Source organism: Cyprinodon variegatus, unplaced genomic scaffold (genome assembly GCF_000732505.1).
Source record: "Cyprinodon variegatus isolate N-32 unplaced genomic scaffold, C_variegatus-1.0 Scaffold218, whole genome shotgun sequence".
NCBI classification, from domain to species: Eukaryota; Metazoa; Chordata; class Actinopteri; order Cyprinodontiformes; family Cyprinodontidae; genus Cyprinodon; species Cyprinodon variegatus.
In genome coordinates this window covers 553,786-572,842 of record NW_015150671.1, presented here as the reverse complement: position 1 = coordinate 572,842, position 19,057 = coordinate 553,786, and the positions used below count along the sequence as shown (strand labels likewise).

At 40.6% G+C, this 19,057-nt stretch overlaps 2 protein-coding genes across 2 annotated transcripts; one reads left to right on the top strand and one right to left on the bottom strand.

Moving 5' to 3' along the window:
* Positions 1 to 967: 967 nt before the first annotated feature.
* On the top strand, positions 968 to 4,157 carry mlana (melan-A). The gene is made up of 5 exons (XM_015380618.1): positions 968 to 1,077; positions 1,673 to 1,765; positions 1,970 to 2,066; positions 2,202 to 2,309; positions 3,589 to 4,157. The coding sequence occupies exons 2-5, from the start codon at positions 1,677 to 1,679 to the stop codon at positions 3,655 to 3,657; spliced, it is 363 nt and encodes a 120-aa protein (XP_015236104.1). The 5' UTR covers positions 968 to 1,077; positions 1,673 to 1,676; the 3' UTR covers positions 3,658 to 4,157.
* An 84-nt stretch (positions 4,158 to 4,241) lies between these two features.
* Positions 4,242 to 18,174, bottom strand: kiaa2026 (KIAA2026 ortholog). The gene is made up of 10 exons (XM_015380617.1): positions 17,694 to 18,174; positions 16,403 to 17,075; positions 16,102 to 16,302; positions 13,028 to 14,493; positions 12,525 to 12,586; positions 11,704 to 11,793; positions 11,509 to 11,624; positions 11,160 to 11,365; positions 6,908 to 8,725; positions 4,242 to 6,289 (listed from the first exon to the last, which is right to left on the bottom strand). Exons 2-10 carry the CDS (start codon positions 17,062 to 17,064, stop codon positions 4,521 to 4,523), a joined length of 6,390 nt encoding a protein of 2,129 aa, XP_015236103.1. The 5' UTR covers positions 17,065 to 17,075; positions 17,694 to 18,174; the 3' UTR covers positions 4,242 to 4,520.
* Positions 18,175 to 19,057: the final 883 nt, after the last annotated feature.

The following is a 19,057-nucleotide window of genomic DNA, read 5'->3' as shown; positions in this document are numbered from 1 at the left end:
CATGTCTCACATTTATTGCAGTTCCTTTTTCTATAATTTTTTCAGTAATAATTGAACTTAATTGATCACACATTTGAGAAATTAATTATATGCATTTAATCCATCCCCTTGGGGAGCAATGGGCTGCCACTGGACAGCACAGAGGGCAGGCTGTGGGGATTGAACCAGGTACTTGCAACCTTCTCAGAGCACAAATTCACTGCTCTAAACCCACTAGGCCAACACTCCCCTTGACAACACACTTCTTGCTTTTGCGAGATGACATTAGTACTTCCCAATATTCCAAAACTTTGATGCATTTTCTGTTTCTAATGCTTATCCAGTCCACATGTCATCTTGACCATTATTTGATGAGTTTAATATAATATTGATAATGTGTAAATCTATTTAATTCTTTTTAGATTTAAATGAGGTTCGAATGTATCTGTGGGAATTTAAACATAAATTGCTGCTGATATGCAAACAATATGTTGCCTGCATACAAACAGACTTGAATGCTGTTCTCACCCTAAGACTGCGGTTCATCTCATCTCTTATGGGAAAGATGTTCCCTTTTATAGATGAACACAGGGAAAACTAAATCAGAAGTCATAACTGCAGAGCTTATGAAAGACCATGTTTTGCCAAACATGGTAAAACTTATTTTTTCTTTTAAAAAAATGAGACAAGATTGGAGAGGAAATGTTATAACCTAAAAGATAGCTTAACCATAATATTTTGGAGCATGATTATTTTCTGGAATCATCTAAGTTTAATGCAGTTCTTAGACATCTCAAAAACAAAAAAGCACATTATCTTTCACATGAAAGGCCAGCAGCTGACTCTTAAAAGTTTCACGAGTGGACAGGGGTGTTGTACTTAAGGCCGCGGGGGTTTCACGGTAATTACTCCGTTTCAATGGGTTTAACCATGAGTCTCTAACCCGTGACGGTCATGAGGAATTTTTTTTTGCCTCTCTGAATTCCCACAGATTGAGGAAAGACCCTTAAGGAGTGAAGAAACACAGAGCTTGGTAGCCACAGTCTGAGGAGGCTCTCCAATCAGGAGGAGCGTGCCCTACCATCTGGGAATAATCAGGTAAGAAAACAATCTTTCTGCTTTTTTTATAATCAAATGAAGTGAAATTGAGTTTAAATTTAATAATAGGTAAAGGTTTTAATTTATCAAAATTTCCAAAACATGACAGATGAAAGAGGCAGCTTCATCCTTAGCTTCAACAGGTGTTCACTGCTGAAAAGCCAATTTTCCTGACAATTCTGATGACATAATTGTTTATATACCGGTAATTGTATTTATTTTCTTAAATTAATGAAATTTGACAGAAAAAAACATCAAACATTCAAATATGCTATGCAATCAATTCAACTGAATGTTAGAAAAATAGGCTTACTTGAAATAATTGTGTGCAAATACTGAGAATAAGAATTCTATAAACAGTTTTATGATGATAGGATAATAGACTGATATCGCAGGATGTAACTGCTGCATATTCCTTTCAGCTTAATAGTTCTTAGTAGTGTTACAGCATGTAAAATGGAGTTATGCAGTGAATAAAATTAACTCAAAATATGTCCTTTTACTTAATGAAAGCAAAATGTAAAACTTGGACCACATGTTGTGAAAATGAACTTTTTTATTCCTTAATTTAAAGCTGTTTCTGGTTGATTTCCAGCTTGATGTTGTGCAATCGTACAGCAGGAATGCCTCGTGGAGACTTCAACATCTACTTCACCAGTGGAAGGAGGGGATACGTCAGAGCTGAGGAGTAAGAGATTATCTATCAGGTTATGAAAATGAAGCGGCACAGACCTTAAACAAAGCTCTGGTTCTCAAACTGGGCTTATTGAACTCCTATGTTGAAATTAACTTTTAGGAATCTTCAATATATTCTAAATCACAAACTGGAGGGGAAAAGCTCTGGATAAACATTTTAAACTAACAGATAAGTTTATGTATAACTGTATTTCAGAGCAGTAGGAATTGGCCTTCTGGTTGTTGTCCTGGCTGGCCTCTTCCTCCTGGGCTGCTGGTACCTCAAGAAGAGAAGCGGCTACAAAATAATCAGGGTAAGAACACCACTCTTCACTTCAATTATCCTTTTAAGTTATTTACACTCTCCGTGTGGGAATATATCATATGTCTTTACAATCTTTCTTCGTCTTTTTCTGGCAACACCTCACATATTTTCTCTTCACCTGCAGAACACCGGGTCAGGATCTGCAGCTTTTACAGCAGGCCACTACTCTGAGGCAGGAACTTCAGCAGACAACAAAATGGCTTTTGTTGACTTTGGCAGCCTCCGATCTGTGGTGAGGGATGAATACTTATATTATGCCTTATATGGTCTTTTTACACACACATATATGTGTGTGTGTATGTATTTAAGAAAAAAAAAAATAAAAAAATAAGCAACTGATAAATCCCCAAAGTTCTGAGAACAGTCGTACATGCAAAGCTGATGCAATGCAGTAGATGCCTGAGGGAGATTATTAAGTCACCAGACTATGCCTAGGTATTAAAAATGTCCCCTGGCTAATGGAAGTGAATGCACTCAGGTCTGCAAGCATAGGGGAAGCTCAGACCAGAACATTTTTTTTTTTATTTTACAGAACCAACTATAGTTTTTGGCACCCTTAGTAAAGATGTGAAATAAGCTTTCCAATAAATAACATCCCATTTCAGCAGCTTAAATTCACTTTTTTTTTTATATATTTGACTATTAATTACTTAACCATCTCTATATCATCTATAGTTCCCTTTCTTTTCCGTTGGGCCACACACTTTGTCTCTAAAGGTCCTGGAAGACGAACAAGCTCCCAGTACCAAAGATCCTCCACCGTATGAAAAATCTTAATATCATCTGACCAGATGGTCACTTTAAAGGCCATAGTTTGCGGAGAGCATAGTTTGCTTTTCTCCGTTAACATTCTCATGCTTTACACTACATTCATTCATTCATTCACACACACTGGTAGTGGCAAGCTACATTGTAGCCACAGCTGCCCTGGGGCTCACTGACAGAGGCGGGGCTGCCGTACACTGGCGCCACCGGGCCCTCTGACCACCATGAATAGACAATGGAGGTGAAGTGTCTTGCCCATGGACACGACGACACTAAAAGTCGGAGCCGGGGCTTGAACCGTCAATCCTTTGATTTCAGGGCAAACTCCTACAGTACATCCGACACCACTGTCGCCCCAGTGGTGTTGGATGTTTGTTGAGGTTAACTTGAATAAATCCTGCATGTCTTGTTGGTTTGAAATATTTGCATTTTTAAATGTTATGCTTGCCATCATAAGGCCTCATCTGTGATAAATCATAGGTAAAACACGAAATAATGAATTTGATCAACTGATTGTGGCACAAGTGATGCACAAATTAGGATTGGGTGTCTCCTTTTTTTTGTTAGACAAGAATATCTTTATATAAGATGACTTTGAAAGCTTTTATACACATCTTAAGTAGGGGTGTCAAAGTGCACACTATGTAAACCATGTGGCTCTGGTTAAGGTAACATTTTAAAAGCATTACATTTCTCTGCAAATCAAAGACTTATAATATTCTGATGTTTTTCAATCTCTACCCTAGGTGCCTAATGCTCCTCCAGCCTATGAGAAGCTGTCTCCAGGAGCGCTGCCACCTCCTTACTCCCCCTGAGGGACGGACTCACCAACATCTAGAGAAACGGGAAAATCTCAAGACATTACATCAGAACTTGACCCGTCGGCTGAAAATACGAGTCATTGTCAGCATGATTCATATTTTAACTGCACCAAAGGATAAAATAAAAAGTTTTTTTTGCTTTGTAAAAATCTACGTATGAATAAAGATACAACAAATGATTTGACTGTTTCAGTAAAAAAAAAAAAAAAAAAAACATGAACACACTTTAGGGACAGTCGCATTGTTTATTTCCATGCAGTATTGTCCATAGCTCATCAATGAAAATGTACCTAGTAAATTTTTTTTTTTAAATCTATATGGTAAAAATAAATAAATGTGATTCAAAACAGTTAATGGACTCAAACATGTTGTACAAATTAATCTATTAGTTCATATTTCTACAAAAAAAAAGTAAATACAGTTTTCCAAGACTATGTAAAAAAAACAAAAAAGACAGGACAAACGAATGTAGGCAGTTGTAATTAGTAGGAGAGATAAACAACAGTAAACCAATTACATCTCAAACATTTATCTAGAACTGACTTTATTATTTCCATACACTTCCATCCAACTGGTTGCTGTAAAAACTGGCCAAGAAGTGCATTTCTAAAAGTTTGCAACATTCATTTTTTTTATTTGGAACTCCAGAAAGTCAGTAAAATCTATTGTGTTAGTGTGTCATCAGCCGTCTCATATGAAAGATCATACGATCGGGTCGGAAAATCAACTTGGTGCTAAAAATGTGAGGTGGACTGAAGGACGGCCCAAAGCAGCCTTCACTAGAAGCGGCGTCCTGACGAACTACTAGCTAAACCTATAAAAAGATAGACTTAATCTTTTATTTATTTTTAGCAGTTTCACTTTGTGTCTCCACCGTGAGGCTGTAAATGGGAATCATTTGTTTGTAGTACCCCACCGGAGGTGTTGAGGGAAACCACCAGAGTACTCCGTGGTTTGGGGCATGCAGTCCTCTCTGGCTGAACGGAGCTCAACACTGCACCATCAGTACTGATGAGCAGCTTGGATGGTAAATTGGCATGCACACCCAAAGCTGATGTCTCCACAGTGTTTGTCTTAAGTGCTGGGCTAGTCGCTAAAACAGTTTGACTGATGGAGCTTTTACTCATCATTGTTGCAACTGGTGGAGTTGGGGTTATTAGAGTGCTGCTAGCTGGTGGGGAAGAAATTTCAAAGGTGCTGATAGTGCTTCCAATTGGCTGAACAGTGGCGACGGGCAGTGTTTGGGTCCTGGATGCCAGATTTAAAATCGGCTGGACGGCCACTGTTGGCAGTTCCTGTGTCCGAGTACCAGACTGAACAACTGGCACCGTTGCTGTTAGCGGCATTTTTCCTGGCCCCGCTTGCTGGCCAGAGGGGGAACGATGCAAAACTGCTGAGTCTGTTACTAATGAAGCTGCGGCTGAGGGGATAGCTGCAGGGACAGGGTTACAAAAGGCACCTGTTGATGAATTGAGTAAAGCAGGCAAGGCTGATGGAGGTTCTGACAATTTGGGCACAGAGGTGGATACTGCAGATGTTACGGTACATGTGGCTGTACCAGGGACTCTGATTGTAGTGAGCGCTGAGCTGAGAGAAGGGGGGGTAGTTGTAACTGGTGAAGCTAAGGCAGGGACACTGCATAACCTTGGTGGGGAAGAGATTAAAGTGGATGCACAAACAGGAGGTAACACAAATGTACATCCAGGAGCAGATGGGAGTCTAGGTAGAGCTGATACTACATTTGTTTTACTGGGAATCCCTGTTGAGCACATGCCAGGTGCTCCTGTAAGTCGAAACGGTGTGACATGAGCACTGCTTGCCAGCAAGGATTGACCAAGCGCTGGGGTGCAAGCTACAAACTGAGAACTTACAGCTGGCATGCTGGGCAGCCTGGCTGCAGACTGGGATAAACTTGCTGTTTGAGAAGTTACAATGGCAGGGCTTGTTCCTTTAGGGGGTGAAAATGCCTCAGAATTAGTAGAGGTGGCTGCAGGCATTTGTGTTGCAGGATTAGAGATGATAAGGACATGACTGCCAGGACCCAAACCCTGTGGTGGGACTACAAAGCAGGAGTTATTAAGGACGATCTGTGTTCCAGCAGTGAGGTGAGTGGAAGTGTTGAGGATTATCCTCTGTGTAGCTGGGCCAGAAGCTGAGTTTGAGGACGCCGAGGTTGATGCAGCTGGGGTACTTCTGCTATGCAACAGCTTTTGGTCGGGGAAGGCTGTGCGCGTTTGGGCCAGGCAATTCCTCAAGGGCGCTGTTACCGGAGCCAAAGAGCTGCTGAGCGGTGTGGCTGCAGGGTTGCAGAGTTCTTTCCTGTTTGTTTTTTCTGGGGGCAGAACGGCAGTAGCAGATGATTGGCGGCTTGTTTGTGAGATCACAGAGGTGGAAGAGATGCTCATGATTGGGGAAACAGCAGAGAGAGAAGTGCGAGTATCAATGTGGGAGGAACTATTTGTGATGGGGAATAAATTTGTCATGGGGACCAGTCCAGTAGTGGTAGCAGCTGTGTGACCCAAGGAGCCTAACAAAGGCACAGGTGAGACTTTCGAAGGGGAGTGAGACAGGGCACCGATAGTCTGCCCAATTCTTGTGGATTTTCCTAACAATGGGACTGTAATGCCTGGTGAGACAAAGACATAAATATAAAAGGAATTTACTTGTTATATGTAATTCAATTACCAGAGCAAGTCCTTTAGTTATAAACTGAGTAAACAGTATAGAGCACACATTGTAATTAGGGTTAGTGTACCCCGAAGGACCCCAAAGTTTTTACGTTCTGTTTGGTTTCTCAAAACTCTTAAATGACCTCTTTTAACTCGACAAACACTTAAATGTAAGATCTAAAAAGTTTTCTAGTGATTTGTCAACCTGTTCAAAGTTAAAGGTCTGACATTTAGATTCTTGATTATGTCACTTGAAAGTTTTCTACCTCTATTAGTGTAGATGCTTTACACAACTTGACAAGTGCTCGATTGTGTCTAATTGAAATGACTGAACTCAGTAGGGTGCACTACCAGTCTGAAAAAAAAACTGTAATTTCTTGTTCAAACACAGTTTTATATTAGATCACGTTAATTTGCGAGACGCATTAACATCTGAAAACATTCAAGCACAAGACAGGGCTATAAATGAATTCAAAAACATAGCTAACGTACAAAGAAAGACTTTGAAAGATCTTCAGAGAATCGCAAAAGATATTTCAAAGTTCATTTTCAGTTGTTGCAAGGGTACCTCATACCTGCTTGGGGAGTACTGCTGCAGGCCTTGGACACCTCCGAGCCGACACACACAGCAGGTTTGGCTGGACTTCTTCCCATTCTTGGAGCTGGATTTGTTAACGGCGCTTGTCCCATCATGTGCTTTGGAACGGCTCCGCTGAAGGTGGTGGGCGTTGTCACCCCCGCCTGGTTAATGAGTATAACTCCTGAACCGGTGGTGGATTGTGTGGTAAAGGGTGTCCCTTCTGACGTGCGTTGGCTTGAAGATGAAGTCACCAGGATGTATTTAGTAACCTGGGATATCTCTTCTGTACTGTTTCGTTTTGCAACAGTCTTACTGACTGCTTCTTGCACAGAGAGTTTGGAAGAACCAGAACTGCTCAGGGATGGCACAACAACCGTGCTTTTCACTGTTGACGGCAAAAAAGGAGAACTCGCAGACCCTTTTACAGGGGTGCTACTTGTGATTGCGGTTGTTGTGGAATTGATGGCAGTTTGGGGGGCTGTTAAAACTAAAGGAGCGTGCTTTTGCGTTTGGGCCACAGATGGACTTGTGTCCAAGACAGAGGGAGAGGGAACAGTAGCAGCGAGAGTCGCTGATGTCTTAGATACGAGGAAGGCTTTTAACTGAGGAGATATGGTAATAACAGGAGTTGCAGGGAAAGAACCCAGTGAATTCTGCTCTGAGGACGCCTGCACTTTGACGATGCCCGTGTTGCCCCCTCTAGTCGTTACCAGGATGGACTGAGAGTCCCGGATGCAGACTGTCTTCAGCTCCTGTTTAGGTTCTGAAAATGTAACTGTCTCTGCAGCGGCTGCTCTGGTAGCCGTTGTGACGGCGGATGGGGATGGCAAGCCACCTTTTAGTGTGCTGGCTTTAGCAGTGCAAACCTGCCCCCCTTTAGGTCTCACCAAGTTTGAGGCCCCTTGTTGAAGGAATTGGGAACCAGAGGGAGCAGGATTCCCCTGCGTCCTTGCATTTGTAAGTGGGGCTACCTGCTGAACAGGGATTTTACCATCAGGGATGCTGAATCCAGGCACATCGGTCGCTATACAAACAGGAGTGGCCGCCTCAGAAACTGCAACCTGAATGACAGACTGCTGTGGATTTACAAAAGTTGGCTTTGTTTCATTTTTCTGGACGACATGGCTGGAAGGCAGGAACAACACCTGGTGCATAACCTTCTCCACAGTATTCTTATCCACTACAGAAGGGATCTTGGCTGAGCTGCTGCTGTCCTTTTTAATCATCTCAGAAACCTTACACACCACTTGGACGGGGCTTTCCTGCTCAGTTTGGGATACAGTCCCCTGTGGGGACCTTGGAAGGGCTCCCATTGATATAGTCTGCAGTGGTGCTTTTGTTGTCACTGGTTGGGACAAACGGTTATCACTGGAAGGAAAATTTTGTGCTTTTGGACTAACCACTACAGAGTTGGGGTGAGACCCTTTCAGCTGCCTATCAAATGTGAAATCTGTGGGCCTTCTCATCAACGTCACTTTGTTGCCTACACTTTTAGCTAGTAGGGTGGGAATGGGTGTGTAGCCTGGGGGGAGTTTACAGGTCGGGTTGATGATGGGAGAGGTGGGGGACACTGATGTATGAGACGGTTTTCCTGCCATCCATGACGAATCTCCTGATGGATTCAGTGAGATTATTCCAGATCTCGTTTCTCTCCTCCAATCTGTTGAAGCAGTGCTGGTGAAAACACCATGGATTCCTGGTAACAGAGCAAAACCTTTCTCTTTGCTGAGCAGGGGGGGTTTAAGCTGGTTTGAAGGGGAACCAGTCACGGCCTTTTCTTCAGCAGATTCTGCACCGGGCTCTCTAGTGCTTGCTAAGAAAACAACAAGAAATTTAACATTAGAGATAAATTGATAGGTTTGTAATAAACGTTAACTGCATCAACAATTTGGCATGGTATCCATACTAAATAAACATGTTTGACTTTTTCCGCCATTTTTAATTCTAGATTTCTAGACTGTTTGCACATTAACGAATAATGCCTTTAACAACTATAAAATATGGTTAAATTGGGTTAGATAACATTCATTTGTGCACTAATTTAACGAACAGAAGCTCTGACTGTTTTGAGAAACAGTGTTTAGATTAGAAAAATTGCCAACAGAACTGTGCAAAACAAAGCTGGTCCAGGACCTAATTTACCCTTGCCACTATACACACTAAAAATAGGTGAAAGAAAATGGAATAGAGTAAGAAAGTCATTAAAACCTACTGAACCTAAACAAGTCTAGTCGCTGTTGGGGAAAAAAAGAACATTTGGTAGAGTTTTTCAATAGCCGAGTTCATTCTTGCTAATAGAAATACAACCTATAATATAGTTTTTTTTGGCATCGATTTTAATTTCCTGGTAAAGAGCACAAATCTTCACCTTTTTTCTGTAAGCAGATTTGAATGCAACACTTCAATAGACTTGATTGAATAAGGCATGCATTAAGAAAAGGGATTTTCTTTGCTCTTGTTGCCGAAATAGCTTAAAAATCTGCAGCCTTAAATTTTCCCAATTAATTTCTAAAACACAAATAAAAAAATTCTAAAAAAAGGCTTTGCTAAGCCCATCAGGTTATGCAAAAAAACACAAATTTTACGTTAATTCATTGTTTATAAAAAAGCAGATTTCATTGACGTAAACTATACTACTCTCATATGAAAACATTTATTATAACATTGTTCTTAACTCTGTATATAATAGGGGTGGAACGGTTCACAAAATCCACGGTTTGGTTCAGTTCACGGTTTCGTGGTCACGGTTTTCGGTTCGGTTCGGTATATGTTGATTGTTAGGAAAATGTATTACGGTATGTCTTGTATAGTCAGGTTAAAACTGAAAGAAAACAGCAGTCTGACATTTGATACATCATTGTGACAGTCTTGGGTTAAAAGTAGGTGAGATTCTGGCATTGCAAGAGAGGAGACAGTGCTAGTTCCAACATGTGCTTCATTTATTTGGCAAACAATCTTTAACAAAGAAGCATAGGCTCTATCAAAACTAGACTTAGGTCCCTTTGTTTGAAATAAACTCAAGAAAAAATTGACATGTTTCAATTCCCTGATTATCCAAACTCAGTTTGTTCTGCAGTGTTTGAAATACAATCAAATAAATAAGGCTGAATTTTTTTTTTTTATCAAACTTGAAGTGCAACTGTGTTATCTAAAATAACAAAATAAATAATCCAGTATATATTATAATCATCAATATAAAATATAGCATAAACCAAACTAACACATACTGCACTGCTTATAAACAACAAGGCTCTGCTCATTCTATTATCATGTTCTTCTGCAAGAAGCGGAGTTTGTCCACATTCTCTGCCAAAAGACGAGATCTACTAGCAGTGACAATGTCTCCTGCTGTAGAGAAAACTCTCTCACTTGGTACGGATGTACCTGGGACTGCAAGGTAACGTCGAGCCAATTTAGCAGTATGAGGATACTTATGCTCGTTGCTTCTCCACCGTGCAAGTGGATTTTCATCCACAGGAATGCATCCTGTTGGTCTGTATGACACGACCTCCACAACTTTCTTTCCGCCGTCACCGTAGGTCGCTCTGAATGCAAAGTGGTCCCATACAGCAGACCTATAAAGTGCTGCTGGCGCGTCTTCCAACTCCTGTTCTTTCACACTCCCCATACCCACACAATTCTCCACAACAACTGATTTTTTTCTGCTACACCCGGCTACGCTGCTTCGCTTCTTCTTCTTCTTGTTGTTTACTACTGGTGGTTGGCTTTGGTCGCAGTACCGCCACCTTCTGCTCTGGAGTGTACACGCTTCGCCTATGAGAAAAAGGAGCCGCGCATGAACCGAATGCAACACATGCGAATCGAACCGAGACAGTCGAACCGAACGGTTCGGATGGTTTTCATAAACCGTTCCATCCCTAGTATATAAGAAACGCTTTCTCGATTTTATTCAAAGAGCAAGCAAGACATCAAAACAAGAAGAGATGTAAGAAACGTCCGATAACGACTGCGTATTTGGCAAAGCCCTGTGACTGACCAAAAAATTGCTTTCAACTCGCTGCCTTTAATTTTCCCTGACAAAGCTAAGCAATGCCTCTGCTGAAGGATTGCTTGAAGATGATTTTTATTAAATATCATTAACTTTAAATCCCCATGTTAACCCAATAAAAATGACTGATTAACCATTTGTTTTTCCATTCATGTTTGATGGGCTTTCAAGAAGAACAATGCTCTAATGAGGTCACCGTCACGAAGAGTTCAAGTATTTTTAGCCTTTATTAGTTTACCTCCACTCCAAAGGCCTCTGGGAACATGTTCTTGATCGTCTTCTTCTAAATCTCTACCATCAATATTGTCCACTTCTGCTTTTCTGTAATCATCATCGTCCTCTGATGATGAGGACGACGAAGAGGATGACACACACTCTTCACGCACAAAGTTATTGTACTCTGGATGCTTCTTGAAATCATCAAACTCCTTCTTTAGACGAAGCCTGCATGGGAAACAGAATAAAAACCCAGCAGAATCAGCTCTATGTTCTGTTTAATGGTGCTACATGAGAAAGAGTTGAGAGGAACCATAAAAGGAAGTAGCATCTTCAGCAGTGATTATAAATATCTGGAGAAAATCTGTGACCTGTTTCTTTGGTAGGCCTTTACAAGTTTTGGTTCCCAGGGTAAAAGTTCATTCAGAAGTCTGATTAGAGTGCTATGGAGCTCCTTCACAGCTTCCTTCTTGTAGTACCATCGGCCCTGGAAGGAGGGAAAAGTCAGTCACTGCGCTTTCCATTGGTAAATGTTTTCTATTGACAGAAGAGGGGTAACTTCTTACTGGTCTCTTTTTCATACTCTCCAGTTCATCGAGTTCGTCTTCAGTCTTACTGATCAGCTCTCGCAGTTCATCCAGATTGCTGCACACCAACTACAGAGAACCCAAAAAAATTTAAATAGATAAAAAACAGAAAAGCACTCGGAGAGCGCAGACTTTCACCAAGCAGCAAATTTTGCCCCAAATTGTTACATCTACACCTAAAACTCTCACTTGACTTAGATCGTTACCACATTTGAATGATTTGTTCATTCAAACTATTTAAATAATCGATTAACCACGATTAATCCGATTAATTGTTCAGCCCTAATTTGGACCATAAATATCAACCTGATCAATAGATTGTAAACAGCACACCCCCCCTTAATTTGGCCAGAATATTTAGTGCAAAGGGAGAAGAAAAGCTAAAGTCTGGGCTCAACTAGTCTCATTTATACACAGAACTACATTAAGCCAAACCCAGTCTTAAGCCTACAGCCTGAGCTCCAATGAAGACAAGATAGACCCATTTGGAATGTGTTAAAAAGGACCAAAGCTGATCTAAAAAGAGATTCATGTTTTCTTTTAAGAGCGTTATAAAAAAATCTGACCAAATTGGAACAATTGTTAAAAGGACAGCTAAGATTTTCAGTTTGTAAATGTGTAAAGCAGGTGGAGGTATAAATTCAAAGGGTTGCAGATGTAACATGACAAACTTGAAAAAGACAACCAAGATGATACATTTAAAAATATCTCAACATAAACTACATGCCCTGAATCTGGTATAATTTGTTTTGCATCACTTCCTTATGCTAATGATTATATGCTGATTGTGTAGAACCTACCTTGAATGATGGTGCAGGAGGAGTTTCATCCTTCACTTCTGTCAACATATCAGGTTTTTTTCCTATGAAGCAAAGCAGTACTGTTTGGTGTTTGAACCATTATATCATTTTGGGATTAAAAGGTATTATGGAGGATTCTTGTGAATTTCTGAAAAGACCTGCCCTGGCCTGCACTTCTTTTTTTTTTTTTTTATGCACATGCACAATCTTGCACACGCTCACGAGAGGGAACGCCTCTCAAAGCGTGCACGAGCCCATTTCTCCTGGTGCATGCTCTATTTAAAAGTTGCCGTTTGCATCGCTTATACAAGCTTACTGTCCAAAAGATTTGCAATTTTTCCACAATGTCAAACTCACCACCGGTAAGTGAAAACGGAGACGAGCACGTAGGATGGCCTTACATAAACATAGCACCAGAATGTTTGACAAGAAAAAGAACATCCTCCAACATACCTTTAATGTATAATTTTATAAATAAACCAGATAAAAACAATATACCTCACCTGTTTTATATTTTTTCTTCTTCTCCTTTCTTTTGACTGTAGTAATGTTTCTGGTTGGAGGAGACCTCAAACTGTCCATGTGCTGCAAAAGCTTGTGGTCTCTTTTCTCTCCCAGCAGTAGTTCCCTTGTTTGCCGTCTCTTCCGCTTCTTTTTTTTAGCCCAGATTTTCTCATCCTCCCTCTCTTCAATTGGGTTCCTAGTAGACTGAGAAGACAGACAGGCTGCGGGTCTGGATTTTCCACAGCAGTGGACGTCTTCCAGAGATTTGGCCTCGCACCTGATTCTTTTTAAACAATCCAAACAGGGAGATGTTTTATTTACACAAGATGAATTCCTGTCCTCCGTTTTGATCCCCAGTTTAACCGAAGATGAAGGCGAACGGTCTGTGTAGCTGTGCTCGGCTACATTCAGAAAGGGGTCTTGTCTTTCTGTTTTGATGATGTCTGAATCAATCAATCTTTCTTGTGTGAGGAATAATGAGTTAGGAGGTTCTTTAATATCTAATGTAGAGTCTTCACAAGCGTCACCATTACAGGATTCTGATTTAGAAACATCCATCACAGAGAATGATTTTAATCTGCATGTATCCCCGTTCTCTGTTTTAAAAACCCCGTCTGCCCCTGCTGTCTTCTTCTCGAAATGTCCAGACTGTCCTGTATCCATTTGACCTCCATCATAACCGTCATTTGGATCCGACTCGCTTTTTATTCCGTCCGACCCCTCCTCCTCTGTCCCTGGTTTCGTTTCTACCCTTGAAACCAGTACAGATGGGAAAGGAAATGCTGGAGGTGCACTGGGGCTCTGGCAGTAAACCCTCAGGTCGGCTCCACAGAAATGTGGGAAATGTATGTAGGCATTCTCTTTGCTATCATAGCCCAAAATAGACTCCCTACATTCATGGATGGGTTGGGCCAGGACGGCATCCTGCACGTCCTTCTGCGTCTCATACACGTGGTCACACAGACCTTTGAGAAGCCAAACCCGCTGGTAGAAGGGCAACAAATGAAAGGGCTTCTCTTCCAGTGGACTCACCTCCCCCAGGACGCTGAAAAACTGGTGGCAAAGTCCCAGCTGCTCAGCCCGCCGCGGTTGATTATGGGAGGTGCCGACAGCTCGATACCAGCCAAGGACTCTCTGCCTCAGCTCTGACTCCCAGCGGCGGTACGGCAGCGCAGGTCGGCGTTGCAGGGTGGCCCTTCTCTGAGGCACGGACAGCAGGGAGGACATGACTTTGGAGAGGAGCAAGCTGCAGCGCGGCATCAACAAGCAACGCTCCAGCTCAAAAAATACTATCTCGGGGAGGTTGAGGGCAGTCTGAGCAAGACAGAGAAAGTGTCCGATGGCAGGAAGCTCCCAGAGGGTGCTCACTGTATGGGGGGCAGCCTGCGACAGCAGGACGCGCTCCCACTCTCCCACTTCCTTGGCTGACATTTCCTCCGCTTCTTTCTTCTCAAGCTCACGTTGCCTGTAAATACAGCGCAGGAAAGATATTGATTATCTAATTTACTTGGAACAAAAAATATTCACATCTCCTGAACTTGTTCACATTAAAACTACAAACTTAAATTTGTTCTATTAGGTTTTCATAGAAATGAATTCTGAAGTAGAAGAAAAAATAAAAAAAAATTTAAGGATGCAATTAAGGAATATTTTGCAAATAGATTAATCTATTGCTTATTTTTTCAGATGAAAATTAAACCAGGTCAACTAAACTTTTGCACTTGAGGAGTTCAGGATGCAGAGCATTGACTGACAAAAAAAATGTATATATTTTTTTAATTTTAAATGCAAAATGTTTATATCCTTATTTTACAGTTTTGGTACAAGCACATAAGGTAGCTCTAAGTGGGTTGCTCTGTCAGCTAAAGACATATTTTAGAGTCTCTATACTCCAGCTAATGATTAGATTACTAAATTAGTTGTCGATTATTTCAATAATCGATTAATCACTGTTAATCTCAATCATTTCAGCCCTAAACTATCTTGAAATGAAAATCGACCAAGTATGTTGTCAATTGAAATTCAGCCGCATTAGTTTTAAAGCTCCTTAATAAAACTAACAGCTTTTAGAACTCAATTTGTTGGTTTATCCATAATTCCTTTCACCATAGTATATGTTCATTGCTTCCATTAAGGCCTAAAAGACAGATTAGAGAACATGAGCGGACAAATACTTTAATTAAAACCAAAGAAAAGAAGGAGTTTAGAGGATGGTTAGGTTATAAGAGGATATCCCAGCCTTTAACTTCTTCTAGCCTAGAAAACTAATTAAAAATGAAAAGAGGCATTAGGAAAAGGCGAGCAGCAGCCAACTCTGGAGAAGCTGCAGAGATCCACTGGTTGGGTGGGTAAAATGTCTCACCAGGACAACTTCTGTGACAATGATTGTTGTTTAATAAAAAGTGACTTAAGCTACACCTACTCAGACTTTATCATAAGCTATGATGAAGATCCAACCAGCATGTTGATAAAGTGACTCAGAAGAAATGAAGACAAAAATTATGTTTCTACTTGAACATAAAGCAAGATGGTAAGCTATTACTGCAGATTCACATGATTACCCTATGGCCTTGGTGAAACACAGCTGAGGCGGCATCATGCTGTGTGGAATTATGGGAAGATTGAGGGAACTGAAAATAAAGAAAAACTATTTAGGTCTATCTTCCTTCAGGACAATGACCCTAAACATACATCAGGAGCAACAATGGCTCTGATCAAAGCAGGAATGTGTGTTAGGATGACTCAGATAAACTTTAGACCCAGATGCAATTAATAATCTGTGGCAAGACTTAAATATGGATCTTAACAGATGACCTTGACTGAATCCAAAAATGGACTTGCAGCTGTAAAAGTAATGAAAGATGGTTCTATAAAGCACCAACTCCGAGTCCTGTATTTCAATGCATATAACACTTTTTTTGAGAAATCTATTTGCAAACAGCTTCTCTGTTCTTCTACTTCAGATAAAAAAAAACACACTTCCTGTTAGTCTGTCACATAAGGTGCCATTAATAAAAGCACATTAGTTTAAAATCATAAACAAATCATGGCAAAATATGAAAAATTCACTCACCTCTTCTCCTCCTTGACCCTCTGCTGTTCCTCGTGACGTAACGCCCGTACCATGACAGACTCATGCGGCCCACCGGTGATGGTAGCAAGATAACGTGAGGCCTGCCTTCTTCGCGTGGAAGTTCCCCCAGAGCCCCTCTCCTCCTCTGCACCAAAACGACCTTTTGAAGTTACTGCCAGGGACGTCTTTTCTCGCAGCACCCTTGTGTGACAGATGGAGATAATGTTCTGCATTCAATGTGCTGCTTAAAGAAATGTGGGCATTTGTCTCTTAAACAGTTGCTTTGGGGTGTTTTCCTTACCTGGAAAGCAATGTGAGCTTTTGCTCCAGCATGATTTCCAGCTTTTGAGCCTGTTTGGAGATCCAGTGGTCCACCCCATAGTAGCGGTAACAGTTTTCTAACATAAGCCTGAAGTCTGCCACAAACTCTGTTATGTTCTCATACTCCTGATTAATGAACTTCTCCTCAATGCGTCGCATGCACATCGACTGCCTGAGCTGAGAGTTCACAAGGCCCTGAAGGCCTTCGATACCGTGCTGGGAGTCATGGTGGCCGATAGGATGCAGAAAGGTGCTGGTGATCCCTTTGTGCTTATCCAACAGAAAACCGCTGAATATCTTATAGGCTTGTTGGACCTCGTAGTTCATATCATCTTCAAAGCTATTGCTGTTGGTTGAAATGCAGACCTCTGGCAGTGAAAGTTCACTGCTTGGATACGCAGACAGCCTGTCTTCGTCTGGACTGCGTGCCGAAGCCTCAGGTTTCAAGGTGCCATTACTGAGTTTTTCTTCTGATCTGAGGAGTTCTCCAGAGTTTCTGCGGATCCATTTGGTTTGTAAAGACATGTCAGTCACAGGCTCTGGAGCTGCAGAGGTTTGGTCCATCACAGTCAGATCCTGACCGTGGAACACCTGCTGGCTGCAAGCCGCTGGGATTCTGTCTGCTGTTTTCTTCTGCTCCATGGCACAGATACCTGGGAAGAATAAGAAACATCAGCAACGTGAAACTTGAATTTGCAAACACTACAACATAGTGCAAATGGAAGATAGATCCAGGCAGTACAAAAAAGATATAAGGGCAACACAGTAAAATTAGAATAACAAAATGTATTTATTACACAGTTATACAATTCAAACGTAAAAAATAATATTTGAAGAAAACTTATGTCAAGCATTTGGTAATTTTGATATATGGCAAAAAAAAAAAAACTAAAATTAGGTTTATCAGAAAACTGGTATTCTTATTCTATATGCTGTGATTGTTTATAGCTCTGGGCTTATATGTTAGAAAAGATCTATATAACCAACCAGCACTTAGATTAAAGGTTAGTAGCCAGGGTTTCAAAAAAATAAAAGGGGGGGAAGGGGGCACATGATTGGCTAACTTTATCTTACTCCTACATCCCTTTAAACTTTTCTTTTCTCAGGATTAACAGCTAGTTAGCCTAAAGTTAGCAACTGCGAGTTAGCTAATAAACAAACCGGCGTAAAGTTTGGAAAATAGTTCTTATCCAACCTCACAGATGCCCACATGCAAAAGATAAGCAAAACAAAGTGGCCAGGGGCAACCTCCGGTTGCACCAACAACATACCTTGACGTTTTCAGCGCGGCAGCTTCCACTAGCAGCAGATCAGGTTAGCAAGCTTAGCAGCCACGGCAAGTCTGCTAGCTAGGTTAGCCGACTATTGTCTCTCAGTTGAGGCCTGCAATTGCTCCGCTCACCATCCATAGTAAATGTTATTTAAGCACATTTAAGTCCGACAAGTAGAAAGTTACGCAGCCTTCTCGGTGTCGTCATCGCAACAAATGATGTCAGTGGCAACCGGGAAAGCTAATAACGCGTTAGCCGAAGTAACAGTAGCTGATTGTCTGAGAATCCACATTACATTTTTACTAAATATAAAGCTAACTAAAATATGTCAAGTTAACCGCTGCTTAATAATCTCTCGGTTGACTTTTGATTAAGTTTTGCAACAAGTGCCGCGTTCAGAGAACCTGTGGAAATTGTGTAGAATATTACTGAAGCGTCCAGTCTCAAAAAACGCTTTACGTCCATCCGATGCTAATGAGTTCACTCTGACGTCGCTATGTGGTTCCCGCGTCACACCAATTTGTTTTTATTCTGCAGGAAACTAACTTTACTTTGGGTTTTTGAAAATTTTTCATGCATTGGTAATTAAGAAATATAGAAATGGGAGACTCTAAGTAAAAATATTTAAAAAAGTAACGAAAACAACAAATCTGACCCGACGTGAAAGTTTTTTTATGGACAAAAAAAAAAAAAAAAAAAAAAAAACTAAAAAAATTGAAAAGCTCGATATTTTATTCAGCTTATTTTACCTTCTCGTTAAGATTGATATTTTTCTCAGAATAAAATAAATAACGAAAATACATATTTTTCTCTATATTGTCTATATTACATATTGTATTTTCTAAATGATCAATTTATTCTAAAATTTGTGAAATTACTATCTAATGTAATATCTTATTTTTCTAGTTTTAACCCTGAAAAAAAAAAAAAAAAAAAAACGTTTTCACCTTTTCTCCAACTTATTCCAATACTGAATTAAACCACTAGATGTCGTTTCTGATCAACGCATGTCCCACTGGTTAAATTGGGTAAAATGACCCCTTTGAGTTGCCTCTCAAGTTATAATTTAATTTAAAAACGATTTGTTTATTCTGTTTCTGTTTAGACTACTCAAATGTAAAATATAATATGAATAATCAACGAGGGGATGTCTATGTTCTTGCATGAGTATGTTTGTCAAACCTCTTGGTAAATCTGCAGTGGTTCAATGGGTCCATCACACTAAGTACTAATTATATACTGTACACACTAATTATATAATAAAACAGAGACGTTTATCATTATCAATAAAGCAATCTTGGAAAATACATTAGGTCTATGTATATACTTACTTAAAAAAGTTAATTCTACATTAGTGTATAAAA

Bases quoted from the DNA above. Each gene is read 5' to 3' on its own strand.
- mlana (XM_015380618.1), top strand. From the start codon at position 1,677: ATGTTGTGCAATCGTACAGCAGGAATGCCTCGTGGAGACTTCAACATC. The intron at 1,766-1,969 runs GTAAGAGATTAT...ACTGTATTTCAG, and splicing joins GGATACGTCAGAGCTGAGGA to AGCAGTAGGAATTGGCCTTC. The intron at 2,310-3,588 runs GTGAGGGATGAA...TCTCTACCCTAG, and splicing joins TTGGCAGCCTCCGATCTGTG to GTGCCTAATGCTCCTCCAGC.
- kiaa2026 (XM_015380617.1), bottom strand. From the start codon at position 17,064: ATGGAGCAGAAGAAAACAGCAGACAGAATCCCAGCGGCTTGCAGCCAG. The intron at 16,303-16,402 runs GTAAGGAAAACA...CTGTCACACAAG, and splicing joins AAGCTCACATTGCTTTCCAG to GGTGCTGCGAGAAAAGACGT. The intron at 6,290-6,907 runs GTATGAGGTACC...TTGTCTCACCAG, and splicing joins CAGCAGTACTCCCCAAGCAG to GCATTACAGTCCCATTGTTA.